Source organism: Gymnoscopelus microlampas, assembly GCF_963454915.1.
Source record: "Gymnoscopelus microlampas genome assembly, chromosome: 14".
NCBI classification, from domain to species: domain Eukaryota; kingdom Metazoa; phylum Chordata; class Actinopteri; order Myctophiformes; family Myctophidae; genus Gymnoscopelus; species Gymnoscopelus microlampas.
In genome coordinates, this window is record NC_139951.1 from 51,241,067 (window position 1) to 51,266,258 (window position 25,192).

The following is a 25,192-nucleotide window of genomic DNA, read 5'->3' on the forward strand; positions in this document are numbered from 1 at the left end:
TTAAACTCATTAAATACTATTATTATTATTATTATACTCATTAAAATACTATTATTATTATTATACTCATTAAAATACTATTATTACCCTTATTACACTCATTAAAATATTATTATTATTATACTCATTAAAATACTATTATTATTATTATTATACTCATTAAAATACTATTATTACCCTTATTAAACTCATTAAAATATTATTATTATTATTATTAAACTCATTAAAATACTATTATTATTATTAAACTCATTAAATACTATTATTATTATTATACTCATTAAAATACTATTATTATTATTATTATTATACTCATTAAAATACTATTATTACCCTTATTACACTCATTAAAATATTATTATTATTATTATTAAACTCATTAAATACTATTATTATTATTATACTCATTAAAATACTATTATTATAATGATGACAATCATTATAATACTATTATTATTGTTATAATAATCATACAAATATAATTATAATACATGTTATGTAGTTTAGATTAGACTTATATTGTGTTAGTAAGGACAGGTAAACACTGTCATCTGATCGTTAAGCATTTGTCACTATAAGAGCCTCTTTGTTTAAATCAGAGTCATATATCAAGATGTTTCACCAGGATGTATACATACGTTTGTTTTTATTGTTATTAGACAAGCTTAGTGCTTTACCAGTTATCCAGTTTAGCAGACAGTTTAGTAGACTTTGTATTGTGAATTGTACTTCCATGTACTGTTTCTCATGTCTTACTAAATAAAGTACATCAATCAATCAATCAATTGTTTTCAGCCTGGCGAGACCGTCCGTCCGTGCGCGTCTCCGTGTGTCGTTGCATAGCTATGCTCTCGTGTGTGTGTGTACAAAACGGGTCTTTCAGATCTTTTATATTTCATCCTGATTGACTAAAAATGGCTTCCAAAGTTTGCAGGAGTGCTCCGTTTTTAACAAAATGGCTCAAATCATGAACTATTAGTCACGCCTCCAGCCAGTGATAGTAGTAATAGTAGTATTTTCTTTTTTTTTTATTTATTTACATTTTTATCCCACGATTTTGTAACCCCTATTTTTTACACCCAGTGCTAATTGTCTATGCAGTCCTGGGCACTACCTTCCCTCTGCCAACCTAGGGAGGCCAGCGCCAAGCTCATACCTCCTTCAATGCATGAGAGCCAACTGACCTTCTTGTCACCCGACAGGGGAGAGTTTCCCCGGTAGGACGTAGCGCGTGGAAGGAACACGTTATTCCAACCAGTTCCTTTCCTCTCCATCAGGCGCCCTGGCTGGCCAGGGGGAGGCCGTATAGAGACCAGGATTACTGCATGTTTTTTTGTGAGGGTATTAACTACCCTAGGAGACACGGGGAGAACATGCAAACTCCACATAAAAAGGACCTTTCGCCAACCCTACCTAGGGTATGGGCACTGATGACGCGGAGGAGAGAACACGCCCACAGCGCCCAGAGCGTCCCCTGCGGGGATCGAACCCGGGACCTTCTAGCTGTGAGGCGTCAGCGCTACCGACTGAGCCACCATCCCCCCAGTAGTCGTATTCTTACTAATAGTAGTATTATTATTATCTTACTAATAATAACATTATCTTACTAATAGTAGTATTATTATTATTATCTTACTAATAGTAGTATTATCATCTTACTAATAGTATTATTATTATCTTACTAATCGTAGTATTATTATCTTACTAATCGTAGTGGTGCCTCCAGCCAGTGCAGCTTTAGACGCCTGGTAGAAGTCGTCAGCGGGAGTCATTCCGTGTTGAGGAGCTAGCATGCTAACGTTAGCATCCACTCCTCCAGGAAGTAGCAGGTTTCCATAAGCCTCCACCGTCTTCACACCGGCTGGCACCAACAGCTGCTCTCCCACCTGCCTGATTAACATGAATTAACATCAATGAGCATACATTAACATGAATTAACATCAATGAGCATACATTAACATGAATTAACATTAATGAGCATACATTAACATGAATTAACATCAATGAGCATACATTAACATGAATTAACATTAATGAGCATACATTAACATGAATTAACATGAATGAGCATACATTAACATGAATTAAAACACGTTAACATAGTCCCCCACCGCCTTCACAGCTGCAGGCCCCAGCAGCTGCCTGATTATTAACAACATTAACAAGAACTTCATTAAGAACAACTACTAATGAAATGCCTGGCCGTGGTGGCAGTAGTGGAGTGAACAGGTCGTGTCTGGCGTGATGAGTGTCCTTGACGATACGTTGAGCTTCGACCAGCTTCTCATACAGCTACTGGAGGGAGGGCAGCTCCCATGATGCACTGGGCTGTCCGCACCACCCGCCATAGGTTTTTTCTGTTGGCGGGCGGTACGGTTTCCACACCAGCCGGTACAGTCTGGTGTGTGTGTGTGTGTGTGTGTGTGTGTGTGTGTGTGTGTGTGTGTGTGTGTGTGTGTGTGTGTGTGTGTGTGTGTGTGTGTGTGTGTGTGTACCAGGCGTTAGGATTCGCCCCTTCCTCACGGAGAAGGCAGCCCAGGTGCTCATCCAGGCTCTTGTCATCTCCCGCCTGGACTACAGCAACTCCCTCCTTGCTGGTGCCCCGGCATCTGCCATCAGACCTCTGGAGCTTGTTCAGAAAGCTGCGGCTCGTCTGGTGTTGAACCGCCCCAAGTTCTCCCAAACAAATATCCTTCTCCGTTCTCTACACTGGCTTCCCGTAGCGGCTCACATCCAGTTTAAAACCCTGGTGCTAGCCTATAGGACAGTGAAAGGAACAGCTCCTTCTTACCTCCGGGCTATGGTAGATGCCTACACCCCTGCCCAACCACTTCGGTCTGCCACCTCGGGGCGACTGGTTGCCTCGTCGCTCACTGGTCCTTCTGGCCGATCTACACGGTCACAGCTTTTTTCTGTTCTGGCCCCACAGTGGTGGAATGAACTCCCCACTGATGTCAGGACAGCAGAGACACTGATGTCAGGACAGCAGAGACACTGATGTCAGGACAGCAGAGTCACTGATGTCAGGACAGCAGAGACAAATCACACTGATGTCAGGACAGCAGAGTCACTGATGTCAGGACAGCAGAGACAAATCACACTGACGTCAGGACAGCAGAGACACTGACGTCAGGACAGCAGAGACACTGACGTCAGGACAGCAGAGACACTGACGTCAGGACAGCAGAGTCACTGATGTCAGGACAGCAGAGTCACTGATGTCAGGACAGCAGAGACACTGATGTCAGGACAGCAGAGTCACTGATGTCAGGACAGCAGAGACACTGACGTCAGGACAGCAGAGTCACTGACGTCAGGACAGCAAAGTCACTGATGTCAGGACAGCAGAGTCACTGATGTCAGGACAGCAGAGACACTGACGTCAGGACAGCAGAGACACTGACGTCAGGACAGCAGAGACACTGATGTCAGGACAGCAGAGTCACTGATGTCAGGACAGCAGAGTCACTGATGTCAGGACAGCAGAGTCACTGATGTCAGGACAGCAGAGACACTGATGTCAGGACAGCAGAGTCACTGATGTCAGGACAGCAGAGACACTGATGTCAGGACAGCAGAGTCACTGATGTCAGGACAGCAGAGACACTGATGTCAGGACAGCAGAGACACTGATGTCAGGACAGCAGAGTCACTGATGTCAGGACAGCAGAGTCACTAACCTTCTTTCACCGCAGGCTGAAAACCCACCTCTTCAGGAAACACTACCCTTCCTCTTAGCCTTGCCTACTTGTTGTCAATTATTTGCACGAGCTCTTGTTTTGATTGGATCTTGTTTATTGTCTCCGCCAGGCCGAAGGCATGGAGAGTATGTTTTCGTTCCCGTATTCGTTCCCGTCCCAAGCTAACATTGGTCAAGCATCACGTGACACGACAATATGTTGAAAGGGTGTGCTTTGATTGGCTAGCGAGACGCATAACGAAATAGAGCCCTATAAATAAGTGTGTCACTTTGAAACATTGTCTACATGTTTCAAAGTGACATCAGTGCCATCAGCCAAGCTAACATTGGACATGTTAGCTTGGCTGATTGAACATGTTAGCCAAGCTAAGCAAGGCACCACTCACTTCACACAGGGTGTGATTTTTAGTAAGAATTAGAACATTCGCAACATTCCCACAACATTAAAATAGCACAGGTCTGCTGGCGGAGACTTGTGCTCCGAGGAGCACATTTTCTAGTTTGATACACTTATTGGTTTTATCTCTTGCTCATTTGATTTTCCTATTTGTCTCACCTGTTTAAGACAGTAGGTAGCTGATATATTGCAGTTTTACCTTAGCGCTAGGTATACTCTTAGCTGCTTGTTGCCACTGGCTTACATGAGGCTTTGTACCTGTTTTCTCCATACATGGGCATGCCCCCTTTGTCCTTAGGCCCCAGCCATAAAAGTCTGTCCCTCTTTCGTCCATACATGGGCATGTTTTGTACCTGTTTTCTCCATACATGGGCAAAAAAAAAGTTTTGCCCCCTTTGTCCTTAGGCCCCAGCCATAAAAGTCTGTCCCTCTTTCGTCCATACATGGGCATAGACACAGGCTGACACAACATGTGAAGTCTGGGTCTGGCAGAACCAGGTCTCCTGGTCTTGTTTTAGAACAGAATGCACTTAAGACTTCTGGTGATTAGTAGTTTCCTTTCCTTTCTATGTTGAATGCACTTATTGTCTCCGCCGGGCCGAAGGCATGGCGGAGAGTATGTTTTCGTTGGATTTTCGATGTGTCCCCCCCCCTAGCCAAGCTAACATTGGTCAAGCTTCACGTGACACGTGACAATATGTTGAAAAGATGTGCTTTGATTGGCTAGCAGGACGCATGACGAAATACATACCTATAAATAGGTGAATCACTTCGGAGCGCTGCGGTGCACGTTCCGAAGTGACATCAGTGCCATCAGCCAAGCTAACATTCAGTCAGGAGATATTAGCAGAAAAAGTTCCAATCTTTGAATACATTCCTTACCAAAAATCCTGCTGCTGGCGGAGACTTGTGCTCAGGAACAGTACTTTCCAGTACAAGGAGCACATACCAAGAAGAGAGGAGTGCGTACCAAGAGGAGAGGAGCGTACAGCGAGAAGAGAGGAGCGCACAGTGAGAAGAGAGGAGCGCACACCGAGAATAGAGGAGCACACCAGTACAAAGTGAGATCACAGCTGAGATCACACAAGGCAACTAACTCTCATTACGCAAACTGAAGAAGCAGGAGATTATCGTCTGAAACCTCATGAAGAAGCAAAGGCACAATGCCGACAGCAGAAAGCCAAAGCTAAGAAACAGAGACAAAGACCACTTGAATCCCTAAACGACAAAAAACAAAGACGAGCCACAAATGCTGACAACATGACACAGCAAAGATTGCTACATTCTCTGGAAGAACACAAGTCTGCTGGCGGAGACTTGTGCTCCGTGGAGCACATTTTCTGGTTGTAAGTCTCTTTGGATAAAAGCGTCTGCTAAATGACTGTAATGTAATGTAATGTAATGTTACAGTACTCATACCAGGCGGTACAGTACTCATACCATGTTCTCCTTCTGAGCCTGATCTCTGTTTCCCAAACTGTGGGTTGGGGCCCATTTTTGGGTCGCCAGCACATTTTTATGAGTCACAAGTAAATGTATTATTTTTGTTTAAACGATTTTCAAAAGTTAAATGAAACAAAACATAAATTCATTTTAATAAATTAGGGAATTCCATCAATTAAAAAAACAAATATATGAAATAAAGAAGTAGAGAAAATAGCAGATCTACAGGCTCACACGTTATAATAATAATAATAATAATAATAATAATAATAATAATAATAATAATAATAATAATTACCTGATGATTCCATCTTCTATGTAAACATCTGCATAGAAGGACTGGTCATCATTCACCACTTTACCTCCTCTGATCAACAGACCAGCACCCTGCAAACACCACAGACAGGTCAATGAGACAGACAGACAGACAGACAGACAGACAGACAGACAGGTCAATGAGACAGACAGGCAGACAGACAGACAGACAGACAGACAGACAGACAGACAGACAGACAGACAGACAGACAGACAGGCAGGTCAATGAGACAGACAGGCAGGTCAATGAGACATACAGGTTAGTGAGACAGACAGACAGACAGACAGACAGACAGACAGACAGACAGACAGACAGACAGACAGACAGACAGACAGACAGACAGGTCAGTGAGACATACAGGTTAGTGAGACAGACAGGTTAGTGAGACAGACAGGCAGACAGACAGACAGACAGACAGGCAGGTCAGTGAGACATACAGGTTAGTGAGACAGACAGACAGACAGACAGGCAGGTCAGTGAGACAGACAGGTTAGTCACACAGACAGTCTTGGTCAATAGAACAACGATTTCCCAATGTGGGACACACACACCTCTCTAGTTCTCTCTCTCTCTCTCTCTCTCTCTCTCTCTCTCTCTCTCTCTCTCTCTCTCTCTCTCTCTCTCTCTCTCTCTCTCTCTCTCTCTCTCTCTCTCTCTCTCTCTCTCTCTCTCTCTCTCTCTCTCACCGTAGGTCTCGTGCAGTTCTTCTTGTTGAGGAACGACATGATGAATGAATGAAAGATGTTAAATATCCACTAAATAAAGAACCCAGCTGAGTGTGTGAGTGTGTGAGTGTGTGTGTGTGAGAGTGTGTGTGCGCGTGTGTGTGCGTGTGTGTGTGTGCGTGTGTGTGTGTGTGTGTGTGTGTGTGTGTTATAATAAACACAGTGTGTTTTATGTTTCCAGTCAGTGTGCTGCTCTTTGTCTGGACGGTGTGTAGTTAAATGTGTGTCAAAACACACAACACTAACACCCTGTTTCCCGCTCATTCTCTTCAAAATAAAAGCTCCACAGAAAGCTAACGTGTGTAACGTTTTGAAATTAGAGCCAAAGATAGCAGATCTACAAGCTCTCTCGCTGTGAGCTTGTAGATCTGCTATTTTCGTGCTTAATGGTAATCATTTAGAGTTTGTATTAAATATACCAGTCAATACATTATGATATTTGTATGTTTTATATATAATATAATATAAGGATATTCATGTAGCGTTTGTATTATATATTATATTATAAATAATGATGATTTGAGAGATTGTTTCATATTTCGTTCCGCTGATGTTTTCCCCAAATTAATGATTAATCATTTATTTTATTTTTGTATTAATTTATTTTTCACTTTAATTTGAAAAGCAAACTGTTCAGCTTGTAGCTGACCGTGTTTAATGTGACGCAATACACCCAGGACCACACCCCTTTATCACACTCACACACACACACACACACACACACACACACACACACGCATACACACACACGCATACACACACACGCACGCACGCACACTCGCTCACACACACACGCTCACTCACAGACACACCCCTCTCATCCTCTAACACTCACATGCACACTCACGCACGCACCCACCCACCCACCCACGCACGCACGCACGTACGCACACACTGTGTGTGTGTGTGTGTGTGTGTGTGTGTGTGTGTGTGTGTGTGTGTGTGTGTGTGTGTGCAGGAGTGCTCCGTTTTGAACAAAATGCATCAAGTCATGAACACAAGTTCACTTTCTGTGACATTTATTTTGCACATACTTTTCCACTTGGCCGAGGAAGAAATGCCACTTGAAAATGTTCAAATCAACCTCATGGTGGCGCTATAACAGGCCGATTTGTGTTTTTACCTATAACTGCACCAATCTGTGTACAACTTTGTATGAACACTCTTTAGAGGCCAAGGAACAACCTTTGCCCTGCATTTTTCACATCTGCCTTTTATAGCGCCACCAGGAGGCCGACTTATGTCAAACTTTTTTATAAGATTTTATCCAAATTTCATGCAAATCGGTGCACATGATCTCTATAGTCATGTGATCAAGACGGATCAGTTAGAATTTTCATATTACATCCTGATTGGCTAAGATTTACATCCTAAAGTTTGCAGGAGTGGCCCGTTTTGAACAAAATGCCGCAAATCATGAACGCAGCGTCCGATTGCTGTGAAACTTTGCATGCACATTTGCACTACCTTGAGAAACAAATGCCACCCTTTTAATATTGCCCTATTATAGCGGGATGAGTGAGTGAGTGAATTATAGCGCCACCAAGAGGCTTATTTTGGCAGCAATTTTCTTTTTTATATTACTCCTACAAATCTGGTCCAAACATCATGCAAATCTGTACACATTATCTCTATAGTCAAGTGATCAAGATGGTTCCGTCCGATTTTTCATATTCCATCCTGATTGGCGAATTCCAAACATTGCTGTCCCCCAATAACCTACCTGACCTGGTGAACAGCTAATCTCCGGCACCGTTGGCCCGGTCGCTGTGAAACTGTGCACAGACACTCCCTGGATGCCAATTCAGATTGGCCTGTTGTAGCGCCACCAGGAGGCCGACTTGTGCAAAACACATTTTTGGACATTACTCCTCCAGATTTTGTCCAAACATCACACAAATTGGTACATTTCTTGGTACAATCCTTACATTTAAGTGAATGAATGAATAGGATAAAGATATATTTTTGGTCACCTCTCTCTTGCCGTAGCAGTTGAGTCGGTGGTTTCCCGGGGCGTAGGGCGGTGGGGGGCGGGGCGTCTGGCTGACGGACGAGAAGTCGCTGCCGGCGTCGCTGAGCGCATCGCTGTCGCCACGGCGACGCCTCCGCTGCGTCCCGGGGCTGAAGGACTCAAAGTTCAACGTCTTGTTCTCGAACGCTCCCTCAACGTTACTGAACATTCCTCCATACTTCACTCTGGGCCGAGGAGACTCTGTCCCCAACCTACTGAACAATGAGCCTTCTTCATCTCTGTCTGACATGATGGAGAGATGGATAGATAGATGGATAGATAGATAGATAGATAGATAGATAGATAGATAGATAGATAGATAGATAGATAGATAGATAGATAGATAGAGAGAGAGAGAGAGAGAGAGAGAGAGAGAGAGAGAGAGAGAGAGAGAGAGAGAGAGAGATAGATAGATCTATCTCAGAAGGAGGTGTAGGACAGAATGAAGGGAGCAGACAGTGAAAGAGGAGAAAAGGGGAGGAGGAGACAAAATGAGGACAATACAATGATGGTTGGATGGATAAAGGGATGGATGAATGGATGGATAAAGGGATCCGAGAGGGATGGATGGATGTAGGCTAATAGCCTGGAGCGCACACACACACACACACACACACACACACACACACACACACACACACACACACACACACACACACACACACACACACACACACACACACACACACACACACACACACACATTACATTACATTACATTACATTACATTACATTACATTACATTACAGTCATTTAGCAGACGCTTTTATCCAAAGCATTCAACATAGGTAGGGAACGAAACTACTAATCACCAGAGGTCTTAAGTGCATTTCCTGTAAAAACAAGCAACCAAGAGTATACCTAGCGCTAAGGTAAAAGTGCAATATAAAATAGCCAAATCAAATGAGCACGAGCTAATAGATCCAATACAACAATACAACAATAGTTCCTACAACTAGTTAACAACAAGTAGGCCAGGCAAAGAGGAAGGGTAGTGTTTCCTGAAGAGGTGGGTTTTCAGCCTGCGGCGAAAGATGGGCAGTGACTCTGCTGTCCTGACATCAGTGGGAAGTTCATTCCACCACTGTGGGGCCAGAACAGAAAAAAAGTTGTGACCGTGTCGATCGACCAGAAGGACCGTTGAGTGGGGAGGGAGTCAGTCGCCCCGAGGTGGCAGACCGGAGTGGTCGGGCAGGGGTGTGGGCATTGACCAAAACCCGGAGGTAAGAAGGAGCTGTTCCATTCACTGCCCTATAGGGCACACACACACACACACACACACACACACACACACACACACACACACACACACACACACACACACACACACATACTCACATTTTTATTTCTTCAACGTTTTCAGCCCAAGGACCCCCTAGCTGAGAGAGAGATGAAGCAGGGACCCCCACTATATTGTGTAAAATTGTGTTTCAGATTCAATTTTTTTTGTTTACTTGGTCTGCTCTTTGCCAAAAATAGCAGATCTACAAGCTCACAATGCCTCGTTGTGAGCTTGTAGATCTGCTATTTTTGGCTAGAGTTCTCCTCAGAATAGGAATGCTAGGGTTCAAGTGGTTAAGGTAAAAACAAAACAAAAATCACATCACACAAAGATTTGGCGGACCCCCTGTAGTAACTCTGAGGACCCCCTAGGGGTCCCGGGCCCCCTGTTGAAGACCCCTGAGCTAAAGTGTTTAGCAATCATGATGGGCAGGTGCATTGTGGGTAATGGGTGCAATAGAGACTAGGTGCAATATGGTTGAGGTGCAACGTACGTTTTATTGTTAAGGTCTGATTGAATGCCTAACAATTGCCTTTGTGTTTCAGCATCATTGAGCTGGACCATATCAGGATATCTGGGGGGTTATGATGTCCTGGTGTGATTGAAATGATGATGTAGTGTGAGGAAAGAATTAATGATGAACCTGTGTAGTTAATGAAACTTGTAATACTTGTGTGTTTTAAGGCTATTTATATTCATGTATTTACTGTATGTTTAGTTAGGTATTTAATATATGTTTTAGAAACACCCCTAGTCCCCTACTGTCAATGGCGCAGTCTAATGGTTTAGTCCATGCTCATTAGCTCCAGCTGGCTATAAAAGGCTGCCATTGCTCTAGAGGAGAGCTGAGGGTGAGAAGCTCGACCACACCATAGAGTGTGTCTCCTAAATGACTTTGTCATTAGTAGTATCATTTTAAACATGGGAACATGATAAAAACACGATATTCCATCTTAATTGGTACACACTTGAAGGTTTGTATTTAGGACTGTGTGTGATTTTGAGTCAAATATTGTAGGCCTAAGTCAGAGAGTTAGCAGGATGAGATTTAAATATAGAGGAATGTCTCTACTATTGATGTGTTGATCAGTCACACCTGAAGATCCTGCCTTTTGTCCTGGAGCAGAAGCTACTAGCTTTAAGTGTGAACCAAAACAAGTCACCAGGCCAAACCTTTTGTTACCAAGTGAAGTGGCTGATTATAATACTATTGTCCTTATGCAAGGTGATGGCTAATGTGAATGCAGCTGTGCTCTCTCTATCCCAACAGGCCTCTGGTAAAGCCAGATTGAAGTCATACTGTATTATTCTTATTTCTTGGAAAAGGCTTATTTTGTAAGTAACACAAGTGTGAACAAATGTGGTTGGGGAGAAACCAGTTAGTTGCACGTAAACTTTTCTTCTTGAATCTAAGGAATAATGTCATGTCGTTTTAATCATCTCTTTTTGTTTAACTCATTCATACAAGGTTGAATCTATACATGTGTGGAGAAAGAAGATTCTCAGATTTATACTTTACCGTCAGGTTTCCGAACCAACTGGTGATACCATATCTGACAACAGACTCTATACTAGCTCTACAAAAGATCAGCATTATGTTTCAACATACACCAAAGAGTCTAAGCCTACGGAGAAAATGAAGGCGCTGGTGTATTTTTGCACACATACTTTCAGCTCATTTCACAATCGATCTGTACTCCTAGCTATTTATAGGAGGTGACCTGTTTGATGACCATGAATGGTGATCGTGGTGTGGTATCCTATGGACCTGGGATCCACCACAATCTCCTCAGTTTTCCTTACATTTATTTGTAAGTGGTGTTCATCACACCATCCTACAAACCTGTCCACTCCAGTTGTATGGCTACTGATTAGACTGAGGATTACAGTGTCATCAGAGAACTTAACTACACACTGATCTGGGCCCTATTCCACGAAAGGTGAATTAAATAAGCCTGGCCTGAAGTAAAATCCAGGCTTGACAAAGTCGGGTCCGTATAGCCTGGTTTATTCCGTTCCATGAACGCCAAGCCAGGCTGAAAAGGAGCGACTTTGTCGAGCTAGGCCTTGTCAAGCCAGGCTGTTTCGAGCCAGGATAGTAAAGCCAGGCTTCACGTATTCCTGTAAAAGACCATGAAAGTCGATAGCAGAATCCTTGAACTTGACCAATCATGGAGCTCAAACCGAAAGCAGCGTTCTTCTCTGTGGCTGAACAACAGCAGCTCATGGAATCATACAGGGAAGTAAAATGTATAATAAGCAAGAAAGGAAACGCGACTGCAATAAATAGATCCAGGGAGAAAGCGTGGCATAGCGTGCGTGTGTGTGTGTGTGTGTGCGCACGCGCATGTGTATGCAATTCAATATACACACACCTATATATATACACGCATGTGTGTGTGTGTGTGTGTGTGTGTGTGTGTGTGTGTGTGTGTGTGTGTGTGTGTGTGTGTGTGTGTGTGTGTGTGTGTGACCAGGCATAACTATATATGCAAATAACTCATTTAGTAACTAAAGTACACATTTAATAAAATAAAAAGTACAATGTTTACCTCTGTTAATGATGTAAGTATAAATTATTGAGGACAATTTTGAAATACTCAAGTTGATTAAAAATACCTGAAAATTGCATTGAAGTAAAGTACTTGAGATACTTTCCACCACTGGGAACAATAAATAGTCCAGATTAGATCTACTCTTCCATCCTCCTTTTTTTCTGTTCATATATCCATTCAGTGACATACAGGACTAGTATACTGTTCATATATCCATTCAGTGACATACAGGACTAGTATACTGTTCATATATCCATTCAGTGACATACAGGACTAGTATACTGTTCATATATCCATTCAGTGACATACAGGACTATATACAGAACATGTTTCTGTTCATATATCCATTCAGTGACATACAGAACTAGTATACTGTTCATATATCCATTCAGTGACATACAGGACTATATACTGTTCATATATCCATTCAGTGACATACAGGACTATATACAGAACATGTTTCTGTTCATATATCCATTCAGTGACATACAGGACTATATACAGTACATGTTTCTGTTCATATATCCATTCAGTGACATACAGGACTATATACAGAACATGTTTCTGTTCATATATCCATTCAGTGACATACAGGACTCTATACAGTACATGTTTCTGTTCATATATCCATTCAGTGACATACAGGACTAGTATACTGTTCACATATCCATTCAGTGACATACAGGACTAGTATACTGTTCACATATCCATTCAGTGACATACAGGACTAGTATACTGTTCATATATCCATTCAGTGACATACAGGACTATATACTGTTCATATATCCATTCAGTGACATACAGGACTATATACAGAACATGTTTCTGTTCATATATCCATTCAGTGACATACAGGACTATATACAGTACATGTTTCTGTTCATATATCCATTCAGTGACATACAGGACTATATACTGTTCATATATCCATTCAGTGACATACAGGACTATATACAGAACATGTTTCTGTTCACATATCCATTCAGTGACATACAGGACTATATACAGAACATGTTTCTGTTCATATATCCATTCAGTGACATACAGGACTAGTATACTGTTCATATATCCATTCAGTGACATACAGGACTATATACAGAACATGTTTCTGTTCATATATCCATTCAGTGACATACAGGACTCTATACAGTACATGTTTCTGTTCATATATCCATTCAGTGACATACAGGACTATATACAGTACATGTTTCTGTTCATATATCCATTCAGTGACATACAGGACTATATACAGAACATGTTTCTGTTCACATATCCATTCAGTGACATACAGGACTATATACAGAACATGTTTCTGTTCATATATCCATTCAGTGACATACAGGACTATATACAGTACATGTTTCTGTTCATATATCCATTCAGTGACATACAGGACTCTATACAGTACATGTTTCTGTTCATATATCCATTCAGTGACATACAGGACTATATACAGTACATGTTTCTGTTCATATATCCATTCAGTGACATACAGGACTATATACAGAACATGTTTCTGTTCACATATCCATTCAGTGACATACAGGACTATATACAGTACATGTTTCTGTTCATATATCCATTCAGTGACATACAGGACTATATACAGTACATGTTTCTGTTCATATATCCATTCAGTGACATACAGGACTATATACAGAACATGTTTCTGTTCACATATCCATTCAGTGACATACAGGACTATATACAGAACATGTTTCTGTTCACATATCCATTCAGTGACATACAGGACTATATACAGTACATGTTTCTGTTCATATATCCATTCAGTGACATACAGGACTAGTATACTGTTCACATATCCATTCAGTGACATACAGGACTAGTATACTGTTCACATATCCATTCAGTGACATACAGGACTCTATACAGAACATGTTTCTGTTCACATATCCATTCAGTGACATACAGGACTCTATACAGTACATGTTTCTGTTCACATATCCATTCAGTGACATACAGGACTCTATACAGTACATGTTTCTGTTCACATATCCATTCAGTGACATACAGGACTCTATACAGTACATGTTTCTGTTCACATATCCATTCAGTGACATACAGGACTAGTATACTGTTCACATATCCATTCAGTGACATACAGGACTAGTATACTGTTCACATATCCATTCAGTGACATACAGGACTAGTATACAAAGAGTTTGTTAAACATTTGTATTTATTTATACTTGATTTTGTATTCATGTCAACAACAAAGACAAACACTAATGTGAATACACTTTTCCACATAAAACCCACAAACTAGTTTTGGGTGACCGACACATTGTAACTCCCAGTTAAAATGTCTGTCAACTGAACATCTTAAATGTCTTTCAACTGAACAGTGTGTAGTAGCCAGGATATTACTGAAAAATACTTGATATGCTCGATTAAAGCTTCAGTATATCAGATGACTATTGACTACATAAGACGCGAACAAGTCATGTTTCTTTGCATTTCAAAACGTGGAGAGAGTGACTTCACATCTGATAACAATGGAACACAGGGAGATAGAAAACTATTTTAATGTATACGTTCAAGATGAGCAGAAAATAACACCCCTGAATCAGTTCCAGTGTGTCTATTACAGGACTGGTAAATAGTGTTAATTTAACTCTGAACCCACGAGGGGCTTAAACACATTTCAGAATATATAGTGCCTGCTATTGAGAAGGGAGGGGAGAGACATGACGTAAACATGAATGTAGAAAATATTACATTTTATGTGATGGTATTTACTAAACCATCTGTGGTTCTAATGCCATAGTTTGTAGTATGATGGGGGTCAGAACCTGCTGTCTTTTAGCAAACCTACGTTGTCTAGTGGTGGAAAGGACTCATTGCCGACACATTCATAAAGCTACTTGTCTTTATTTACTCACCATATAACATCTGCAATAAAGGATTATCTTATCTATCTTATCTTATCTTGTGTCAATTAACCCATTGAGACCTGAAGCTCATTCTACATGTCTCCTAAATCCCAACAGTTTTCTGAAAAACGTATGTTTCTATATCAGTGGTGCTCAAACTTTTTCATATCAAGGACCCCCAAAATGATATGTATTTGGCCGCGGACCGCCATCAAAATGTTTTGTTCCAGGGACCCCCCAGAAGCAAAGATTTGAGTTCAAAATGTTCGCTTTAAAAGTATTTATATTCAAAGATTTGCACTCATTTTCACGATGTTTCAAAAATAGTAGATCTACAAGCTCGTATCGCGGCACCGAGTGCCGCGATACGAGCTTGTAGATCTACTATTTTTGAATAGCCCAAAGTGTAAAATAATGATTTTTAGCTCAAAGTAAAACGCTAACATATGCCAATTCAGTATTCCATGACATACATTCATAGTTTGGTATGAAGGATGATTTCCATTTCAATGCTATAAATCATTCACCAGTGCACCACTGGAGATGGTTATGGGACAGCTCATTGCTTACACTGTCCTGAGGAGGGTTCAGCATTTATTCAATGTATTCATTTATACAGCTGTTTTACAAAAGCTCTCACTTTCTTACAATGTTGGTGTTATAGCTCCTCCTGCAGGTCACAAAAATACATAGACTTGTCACTTTACACAGGAGTTTTTGTGTACGGAACTAATCTTCTGTAGTGTGTTTGTTGTCAGGAGGACACAGTTAGGTGTAACACCTCGTCCCTTTGAAGAGGAGCTGCGGGAGGAACGTGTGTTTGTTGTTAAAGTTTAAAACGTCTAAAACAACGAGGTATGTTTATTTAAGCTGTGTTTGTCTTTGTGTTCATGAGTTTTACGTGTGTTGTACAAATATACATGTTTACGTTATGTGTGCGTGTTGTGAGAGCTTGTTTACAGTTGGACGTTGGATTGAGGCTGATGTTAGAATGGTGTTTAATAGAGATGCCTGTAAGTAATTTACCTTTGAACAGAAATTAAAATATAAATTCATAGCTAAATGACTGCAATTGTTCTTTTACACTGTTGGAAAGCCTGATTCCTCTTTACAATGAGGTGCAACTATTCGTGGAATGAGTGACACAGCTTAACGTTTGTCAGGATACTCATTTCATGAAGCACTATTCTTACAAGTTGTAACTCGGTGTAAGTTATCACTCCATAGTGACGTGGGATGTATAAACCACAGACCACACATAAGTAGACTGGCCACACACCCAGAATAAATTGTTTAAGACTACGCCATTGAATTTAGGGCCGTCACGCTTCTTTCTCATAGAGCTCTATTAAATCAGATGATGGGGGTGGGAGGGGGTTGAAAGAGCTTCAGTAGAGAGCTGATGACAATTGCTCTGCACCGGTAGAAATAATTATTTTTTTTCTTTTTTTTCTCATCATAGGTCGGAACTAACATGGTGGAGTATTTGGAGCAGGCCAGAGCGTCCAGGTCGTGCCCGTTCGTGCTGCTGCTATCGGATGGGATGCAAGCTCTCAAGCCTTTGTGATCATCTCAGGGAAGGCTATTGAGACGGAGACGGCTCTTGCAGCTGTGGACACATGTTTCAAAACCTTTTATGTCTTTGACATTCAATATACATGTCAGTGTTTGCCTACTTGGCAATTCTTCCAGGATGTCGTCTATGGACTCGAGGGAACTGTTTCCCCAGCGGTGAAGTTCCTGAAGACGCAAATACTTGCTTGCAAGTAGACTGACCTGGATCCCCCCCACCATCTCTGCCTTTCTCTCCCCTCTCCCCTGCTCTGATCACATCCTTGGTAACTTTAGAAAGGGTCCACTTTAATTGTTAACTTATCAGCCAGATGTTGTCCAGTGCCACTGAATTCCTGTGGTGATTTGGTGGCAGAAAGATTAGAAATCTGTCTGGCGCAGTCCTCATTCAAGTCCTTGTTCGAGGACTTTAATGATTCGAGGGTTGATACATTGCTTGTTGCCATATTATTTCTAGGGTTGTAATGATTCCAGTTACATATTGTGAAGAATGGCAGGCTCCGTTCACTTAGAGCACTGTGCACTCTGTCTTCTCCTTTCAGAGATGAGACGTTTTTCATTTGTTCATACATAACGGTTGTTGTTCATAAGTGTTTACAAACTCCTATGGTCATTCTCTAATCTCTAATACATTTTGTCAGTGAAAGCTGATGTTTTGGAGCTGTTACAAAGAGGAGAAATGTTGTGGAATTTTATGTGACCGTTTAGTGTCATTACATTTTACATTTTATGTCCGTGAAATGGAAAGCTAATGTTTTGATGCTGTTTAAAAGGGGAGAAATGTTGTGAAATTTTATGGGAATTTTATATTTTGATGTGTTAAATTCTGTGACTAGAATTTTAATAAATCATTATTGTTACATTGGTGTGAGAATATATTTGATCAAGAAAACAAACAAAGGATCAGAGGTGAGTAAATGCCAACAAATTGTGATAATGTGATACTTTTGTTAAATTAATGACCATCAGTTGTGCCAATGAAATGTCGATTATAAAAGGGAACAACCCATTATAATTAGTAATAAAAAATAATAATGCATTAACAACCTGACTTGCTGGGTTTAAAGAAGTCTTAATTGGGTTATATGAACAACCTATTGTTGGGTATAAATAACATTTAATTGGGTTATATAAACAACCTATTGTTGGGTAAGTGAACCAACCCAACAACCCAACTTGTTGGGTTTAAAGAACCTTTAATTGGGTTATATAAACAACCCAAACCCAATAAACAACCCAATCTGACAGACAGACAGAATGACACGCACGCACGCACTCACGCACGCACGCACGCACGCGCACACACACACACACACACACACACACACACACACACACGTCACATGATGTATTTATTGTTCTGAATGTTTTGTCTTTGTAATATATTTGTTTTGTCTCACACAGTAAAACAATGAGTTGAGATGAATGAATAAATGTAATAAAATAAAGTCTGACTTTGTCTGTTTCTTTATAGAACTGAACCACAACACACCTATTATTATTATTAAACATATATTGAAAGTAGCCGATCTACAAGCTCACAACACGTCACACTGCGACGTGTTGTGAGCTTGTAGATCGGCTACTTTCACTATATTTAAATAGGGGCTTAAGTGGTCAAATATAATATGTTTTCCCTTCCTACAAATGTAGTCAAAGTCATGTGCTTGCAAATAATAATAATAATAATGATGACAACAATAATAATAATATTGTCCATAAAGTGGGGAGTACATGTACTTGAGTACATGTACTTTATTACTTTAGTTACTGTCAGTACATTAGTTCTAGCTCTATGTACACAACAGCAGCTGCAGTACACACATGTGGCCCGAGGAGGGCAGTGCTACTCCGTATATTAAACCGTTACCTCTTGACGCGTAGAGCTCTCTGCTATAAAACTACACGCACGCCGTTTGATGACGTCATCTAAAGCGACAACTGCAAGTGAAGGAGCAGCAGAGAGAGCAGAAAGCATTGAAATCACTTTAATGATCAGATTAAAGAACATTTATAACAGTTAATATTAACTCTAAATGGACGGAATAATGGAGGTGGACGGCAGTGTGATGGAGGGGGTGAGTTTATGTATTAACAATAACATACATACAGCTAAAGATAGCATTACTCAGCTAATGCTAGCTGTGCTACCAGGAAGACTGGGCACTAAGGGGACTGGGTACTAGAGAGACTGGGCACTAACATGTTAAACTGGTTCATTTACCCCCAAAGAAATGTAAATAGTTAATAATCAGGAAGTAATGTAATTAAACATGATTAGAGGATGCTGGAACATTCGACCATTAAGGCACAATATTTCTATAATTGGCTACAAATCGCTACAAAACCTGTACATTCAGTCATTTTGGGCATAAATAAGAAGTTGAATGATAAGTGTAGGTCTGATAATGATGTAATGTATACATTATTATTATTATTATTATTATTATTATTATTATTATTATTATTATTATTATTATTATTATAATGATGTACCTGCATGTTCACATCATGTATACTTTAAGAACATTTAACAAATGCGTCCAATTAAACATGGAGATGCCCACTCTTCCTTAGGGCCCACTCTCTTCCTTAGTGCCCACTCTCCTCCTTAGTACCCACTCTTCCTTAGGGCCCACTCTCTTCCTTAGTGCCCACTCTCTTCCTTAGGGCCCACTCTCTTCCTTAGTGCCCACTCTCTTCCTTAGGGCCCACTCTCTTCCTTAGTGCCCACTCTCTTCCTTAGTGCCCACTCTCTTCCTTAGTGCCCACTCTCCTCCTTAGTGCCCACTCTCTTCCTTAGTGCCCACTCTCTTCCTTAGTGCCAACTCTTTTCCTTAGGGCCCACTCTCTTCCTTAGTGCCCACTCTCTTCCTTAGTGCCCACTCTCCTCCTTAGTGCCCACTCTCTTCCTTAGTGCCCACTCTTCCTTAGTGCCCACTCTCTTCCTTAGTGCCCACTCTCCTCCTTAGTGCCCACTCTCTTCCTTAGTGCCCACTCTCTTCCTTAGTGCCCACTCTCCTCCTTAGTGCCCACTCTCTTCCTTAGTGCCCACTCTCTTCATTAGTGCCCACTCTTCCTTAGTGGCCACTCTCCTCCTTAGTGCCCACTCTCTTCCTTAGTGCCCACTCTTCCTTAGTGCCCACTCTCTTCCTTAGTGCCCACTCTCCTCCTTAGTGCCCACTCTCTTCCTTAGTGCCCACTCTCCTCCTTAGTGCCCACTCTCTTCCTTAGTGCCCACTCTTCCTTAGTGCCCACTCTCTTCCTTAGTGCCCACTCTCTTCCTTAGTGCCCACTCTCTTCCTTAGTGCCCACTCTTCCTTAGTGCCCACTCTCCTCCTTAGTGCCCACTCTCTTCCTTAGTGCCCACTCTCCTCCTTAGTGCCCACTCTTCCTGCGGTGTATTGTTGTGTTTTTGTCTACTTTTATTTGTATTTAAGTCAGTGGTTCTCAAAGTGGGGTCCAGGGGTCCTTGAGGGGCTTCCAGGGGGTCCCCAGCTAAAATATTAAAGGGATACTTCACTCTCAAACATGTTTGTGGTAATTTTAACGTTGGATTAATTGATAACTGAACTGGGTGTTCAGCTGCACTACTTCCTGAAAGGATGTGGGCTTGAATATTCCTTGTCTAATACTATAGGATGAATTTATTATCCATTGTTATGACACCCAGACCCTAATATCTATTCATGAGTTGCAGTTTTAGTCCTAGACCTCTATAAAGCTTGTGGTTTATATGGATGGTCACTGTAGTAATATTTTGTGTTCTGTCTTTCAGATGAGGCTATTGATGAAGAGAGTTTCGGGTACCTGGACCTTCAAACCATCACCACCTTGATCCCTAGAATAGGCGACAGGCTAAAATTCGTTAAGAAACATAATGAATTTGTAAGTTACGGAGCCCCTGAAGGGACATCACTAGGTAGATTGTATTAAGGGTAGGTACATTTTTTTGGAAGGGTCACTTTATTTTTAAAAGCTGGCGGTTTATGTTTTGTGGTATGGTGAAAAAAATAATATGTTGGCAGAAAAAGAACAAGGCTCTAAAATAATTTTTTTTAGGGGATGACATTTATTTTAAAAGAGGAAAGATTTATTTTTTGGGGGGGTGACTTTTTTTTTATAGTTGCTTTATTATTTAAGGGTGTATAAAATAATATTTTTAGAGTATGACATTTTTTTAAAGGGGGATGATTTTTTTTTTTTTAGGGAATATAATGTTTTTTTTTCATTTTTTTTTTTTTTCATGCATGACTTAAAAAAAAAAAACTTTTACAAAAAAAAAAAAACTTTTACAAAAAAAAAAAAGTTTACAAAAAAAAAAACTTTTACAAAAAAAAAAAAAAATTACAAAAAAAAAAAAACTTTTACAAAAAAAAAAACTTTTACAAAAAAAAAAAACTTTTACAAAAAAAAATATTACCTATCTTGAAAATAAAACCTCTCCTTTTCAAACTCGTGCGCACGACTTTGAACTCGTGCGCACGAGTTTGAAAATCAGTACGTCACTTCCTCTTTGACCAAATTTGGTCACCAGACTTTCCACTTCCAGTTTCCAGTTTCCACCACGGAGGAAATAGCTGGTCAGCTAACGTTCATTTGTTTACAAGGAAATTATTGTAAGTGATAAGGTGCTCTCATTAATCTACCGCTATCTGGGAGAATTAATGAATGAATGAATGCGTTTGTACCATAGAGGTATGGTGTGTACAGCTTGCTTACTAACGTTAGCCATTATGTTAGCTAACGCTAACATTAGCACCGTTAGCTCCATGGGTAGCACCCAGCTAGCACTGGCACTCAACGCCAAATCCACTACGTGAATGTACGTTGCCGATCATATTTATGTTGTATATGGCATTGATTCTCAAAGTGGGGTCCGGGGACCCCCAGGGGTACTTGAGGGGGTTCCAGGGGGTCCCCAGCTAAATGATGGAAAAAATTAAAATCAATGTTAATTTAACTCTTGAGAGTGTACACATGGAACCAAATGGACCCGTTAGGGTCCATTTGGTTCCATTTGTACACTCTCAGAGTTACAGACCCATACGGGTCCATTTGGTTCCATTTGTACACTCTCAAGAGTTAAATTAACATTGATTTTACAATATGAATTGGGGTCCCAGAGGTATAGATGCCATTAAATGGGGGTCCGTAGCCTAATGCATGTTAAACTGGGGGTCCTTGAAATTAAAATGGTTGAGAATCACTGCTAGAGAGCCGTAAAAACCTTCTCTTATTGGGGTCCATGGCTTATCTTTTCAAATGGGGGTCCGTGGGGTAATAAGTGTCATTTTGGGGGTCCTTGACATGAAAAAGTTTGAGAACCACTGGTACAGGGAGCGCAGCGTTTCAAAGTGATTTAATTCTAGGGAGAGAATGTCATCATATTGGCTGGCATGTTCTATCATGTTCTATCACATGAATAACGTTGACACCGAAAATAGTAGATCTACAAGCTCACAACATGTTGCGTCCGCGACGCGCTGTGAGCTTGTAGATCTGCTATTTTTGGGGCCGACAACGTTGTGCGATGTAGCATACCTACTGTAGCTTATTGAGGTGTTGTTGCTATACTGTACTGTACTTATAGCTTAATGAGGTGTTGTTGCTATACTCTACTGTACTATACTGCTATGATACTTAACATCATTTTTATAATGATGAACCGTGCATGTTCACATCATGTATACTTTACATTATTATTATTATTATTATTATTATTATTATTATTATTATTATGATATACCGTGCATGTTCACATCATGTATACTTTACATTATTATTATTATTATAATGTACCGTGTATGTTCACATCATGTTTTTCTTTTTTTACATGTTGGACAAAATAGCCATTTTTTCTGAGGTGGAATGCTGTGCGACTTAAGTGGAGGAATGGGAAAAGTTAGAGGACGACAGGATTAAAAAGTTGCACTCAACTTAGCTAGGTCGAAGGCCAAATTCTCACATACTGTAGTATTAGGGATGTGTTGTAAACACATTGATTAAAATAAATTAATAAATAGAGTGTAATTGTTTTGTATTTGATTTTAACAAATGTATCCATTGTATAGTTCTGATAAAGCAATAATTCCCTTTTCATACTTTTCAGGATTCAAGCCCCAGAAGGCACTCCAGACTTGCCTACAGAACAGCAAAGCGTTTCAGGGGAGGAAGCAGCAACATTTGCACTGTAAGTTCAATTTTTCTGTTAAAGCAGCTTTACAAGACTAGCTTCACCTTGACTATAGGTAGGGTAGGGTTACAAACAACTTTGTCTGATTAGTCTATTTGGAGATTCATGTTTTTTTCTTTTCAATTCCTTTAGTCATTCCTCTTTTTTTTTAAATAGAATATGTGAAATCCTCAACAAAACCGGTGATGGGAAATGCTTGGATGCCAGTTTCCAGGAAAGCCATTACATCTCTATGGCTGAAAGAAGATCAATGGTCCGTATACTCGTCTCATCTGATGGAGAGCTTCGTAGAGAAGTGAGTATTCTCACACACAGATTAAGCCCATTTGTTGACTAGTGTGTGGTTAGTGGTACATTTTCACTAATGCGAACCACAACAGCATTCTGAACAATCTCATCCAGGTAATCTCGGGTGTGAACTAGGTTTAAACAGGATAGTTCAGATCATTTGAATTGGGGTTGTATGAGGTACTTATATATAGTCAGTGTATTAGCTACAGATGATGGCGGTCAGCACACTTGCATTTTAGAGAAACAGAGAGTAGCACAGACACTAAGCAAAGCAATTTACTGATGTGAGAGGGGCCAGCATCAAAATGTAGAATTTTAGCCATGTAAAAGATGGCCTACTTAAACAAATATCAGTTGTATGTACAATACAGGCTATTTAGAATAATTTAGCACAGCTAAAGGAGAGGAATGTCAAGCTAAGGTAAAGCAATAAAATATGTTTGGCCCTACTATCCAAAAAGAAATGTTAATAAAATGTCTATTGTTTTAAATTCCAACTTCAGCTACGAAGGCAAAGCTGGTGTCATCGATAGTGGATACATTTCCATGCCTGAGGGACTGTCATGGGACAGTAAGTAAAGTTAATACATTGTTACAAAACATTCCATTGTGAATCCTACTGTAATGTGAACCATTATTGGCAACTCTTAATTTCAGTGTTGCTGCTGGTTATTTCCTAATGTGTGCATGTGTGTTTGTGTGTGTTCTTTTCTGATATCTTTCTCTACTTTATGATGCATGTTTCAACCCAGGCCAGGGAGGAGTCACATGAAAAAGGTAAAGCAAGGTGTCTTGGATTGAAATAAGGTACAAGTTGCCCTTCTATCTCAATCCAACTCATGTGACTACTGTACATTTAGGAGTGGATGTGACTATGCTTTTTGCAACAAACCGTTCTTGTAAACTTGGATGTTCATCTATCACCATTAGCTTGAATTAATCTTTTTCTGCTCTTCACAGAATCAAATAACTGCAGACAAGCCTTGCCAAAACATGTGGCCACCACTGCAGACTGCAGATGGGACAAATTCAATCCAAGCCATAATCGAAGAGTTGCCGCATCTAGTGGACACTCAAGGCATGGTGAGGTTACATCTCACAGAATAAGTTTAGTACAGACTAAATCGATTATTGTTTGTGCCTTACACATTTTTTTGTCTTTTCCTGTCTGTAGATTTCTCATGATTTCTCGATGTTAAATCCTGAGTGTACTGGGAGATGAACCCTGAATTCTCTGCGAAGATCACTCACATGGCCGGCCAGGAAGGAGAAGACGGGTGACCTTCGCGTCAACATACAGTAGATTTGCTCTCAGCTGGTATTCACATAGAGCTCACATACTCCGGGAGCAGTATGGGTTAGCGCCCCAGCCTTGGTCTTCCGTGAGGAAGAAGCCCAACAAACAGTTGGATCATGCAGACACATTTTTTGTAATATAGCCTAATATATAAGTTGGCATAAGATATTGATAGCTAATTACAGTGACATTATTTTAATGCTGTGTAAAGGCAGGCATGTGTGTTCCACCTACCTATGTGCATTCACACTCATGTTCAGTAACTTTGGACACTATTTGGACTTGAGCACTACTGGGGAATTAACTCAACCTAGACTCCAGATATAGTGACTTGACTACAGCACTGGAGCTTTGGAGTTCAATTTAACCTGTTGTATCAACTTGTAATAATCTTGTTCTTTCCTCTCTTTTCTTTTCTTCTTCAGCCTGTGGCAAACCTGGTGCAGTAGCTGACCGCAGCAACCACAGAGTATCCATATGTTTTTATGCTAGGGGAGGGGCATAAGTGTTCC

The 25,192-nt window shown here is 40.6% G+C and overlaps 1 protein-coding gene and 1 long non-coding RNA gene across 2 annotated transcripts in view; one reads left to right on the forward strand and one right to left on the reverse strand.

Moving 5' to 3' along the window:
- Positions 1–8,842, reverse strand: part of LOC311060296 (dihydropyrimidinase-related protein 4-like) — a gene marked incomplete at its 5' end in the record, with an annotated part of 28,387 nt that extends 19,545 nt beyond the window's left edge. Inside the window, 3 exons of the mRNA XM_084078430.1 lie at positions 1,706–1,890; positions 5,839–5,927; positions 8,555–8,842. Coding sequence (XP_083934556.1) covers positions 1,706–1,890; positions 5,839–5,927; positions 8,555–8,842 — 562 coding nt within the window. The remainder of the gene's footprint in view (positions 1–1,705; positions 1,891–5,838; positions 5,928–8,554) is intronic.
- A 14,473-nt stretch (positions 8,843–23,315) lies between these two features.
- LOC311060471 lies at positions 23,316–24,854 on the forward strand. The gene is made up of 5 exons (XR_014602263.1): positions 23,316–23,387; positions 23,887–23,954; positions 24,136–24,160; positions 24,344–24,466; positions 24,558–24,854. It is a non-coding gene; the product is annotated as an uncharacterized lncRNA (long non-coding RNA).
- Positions 24,855–25,192: the final 338 nt, after the last annotated feature.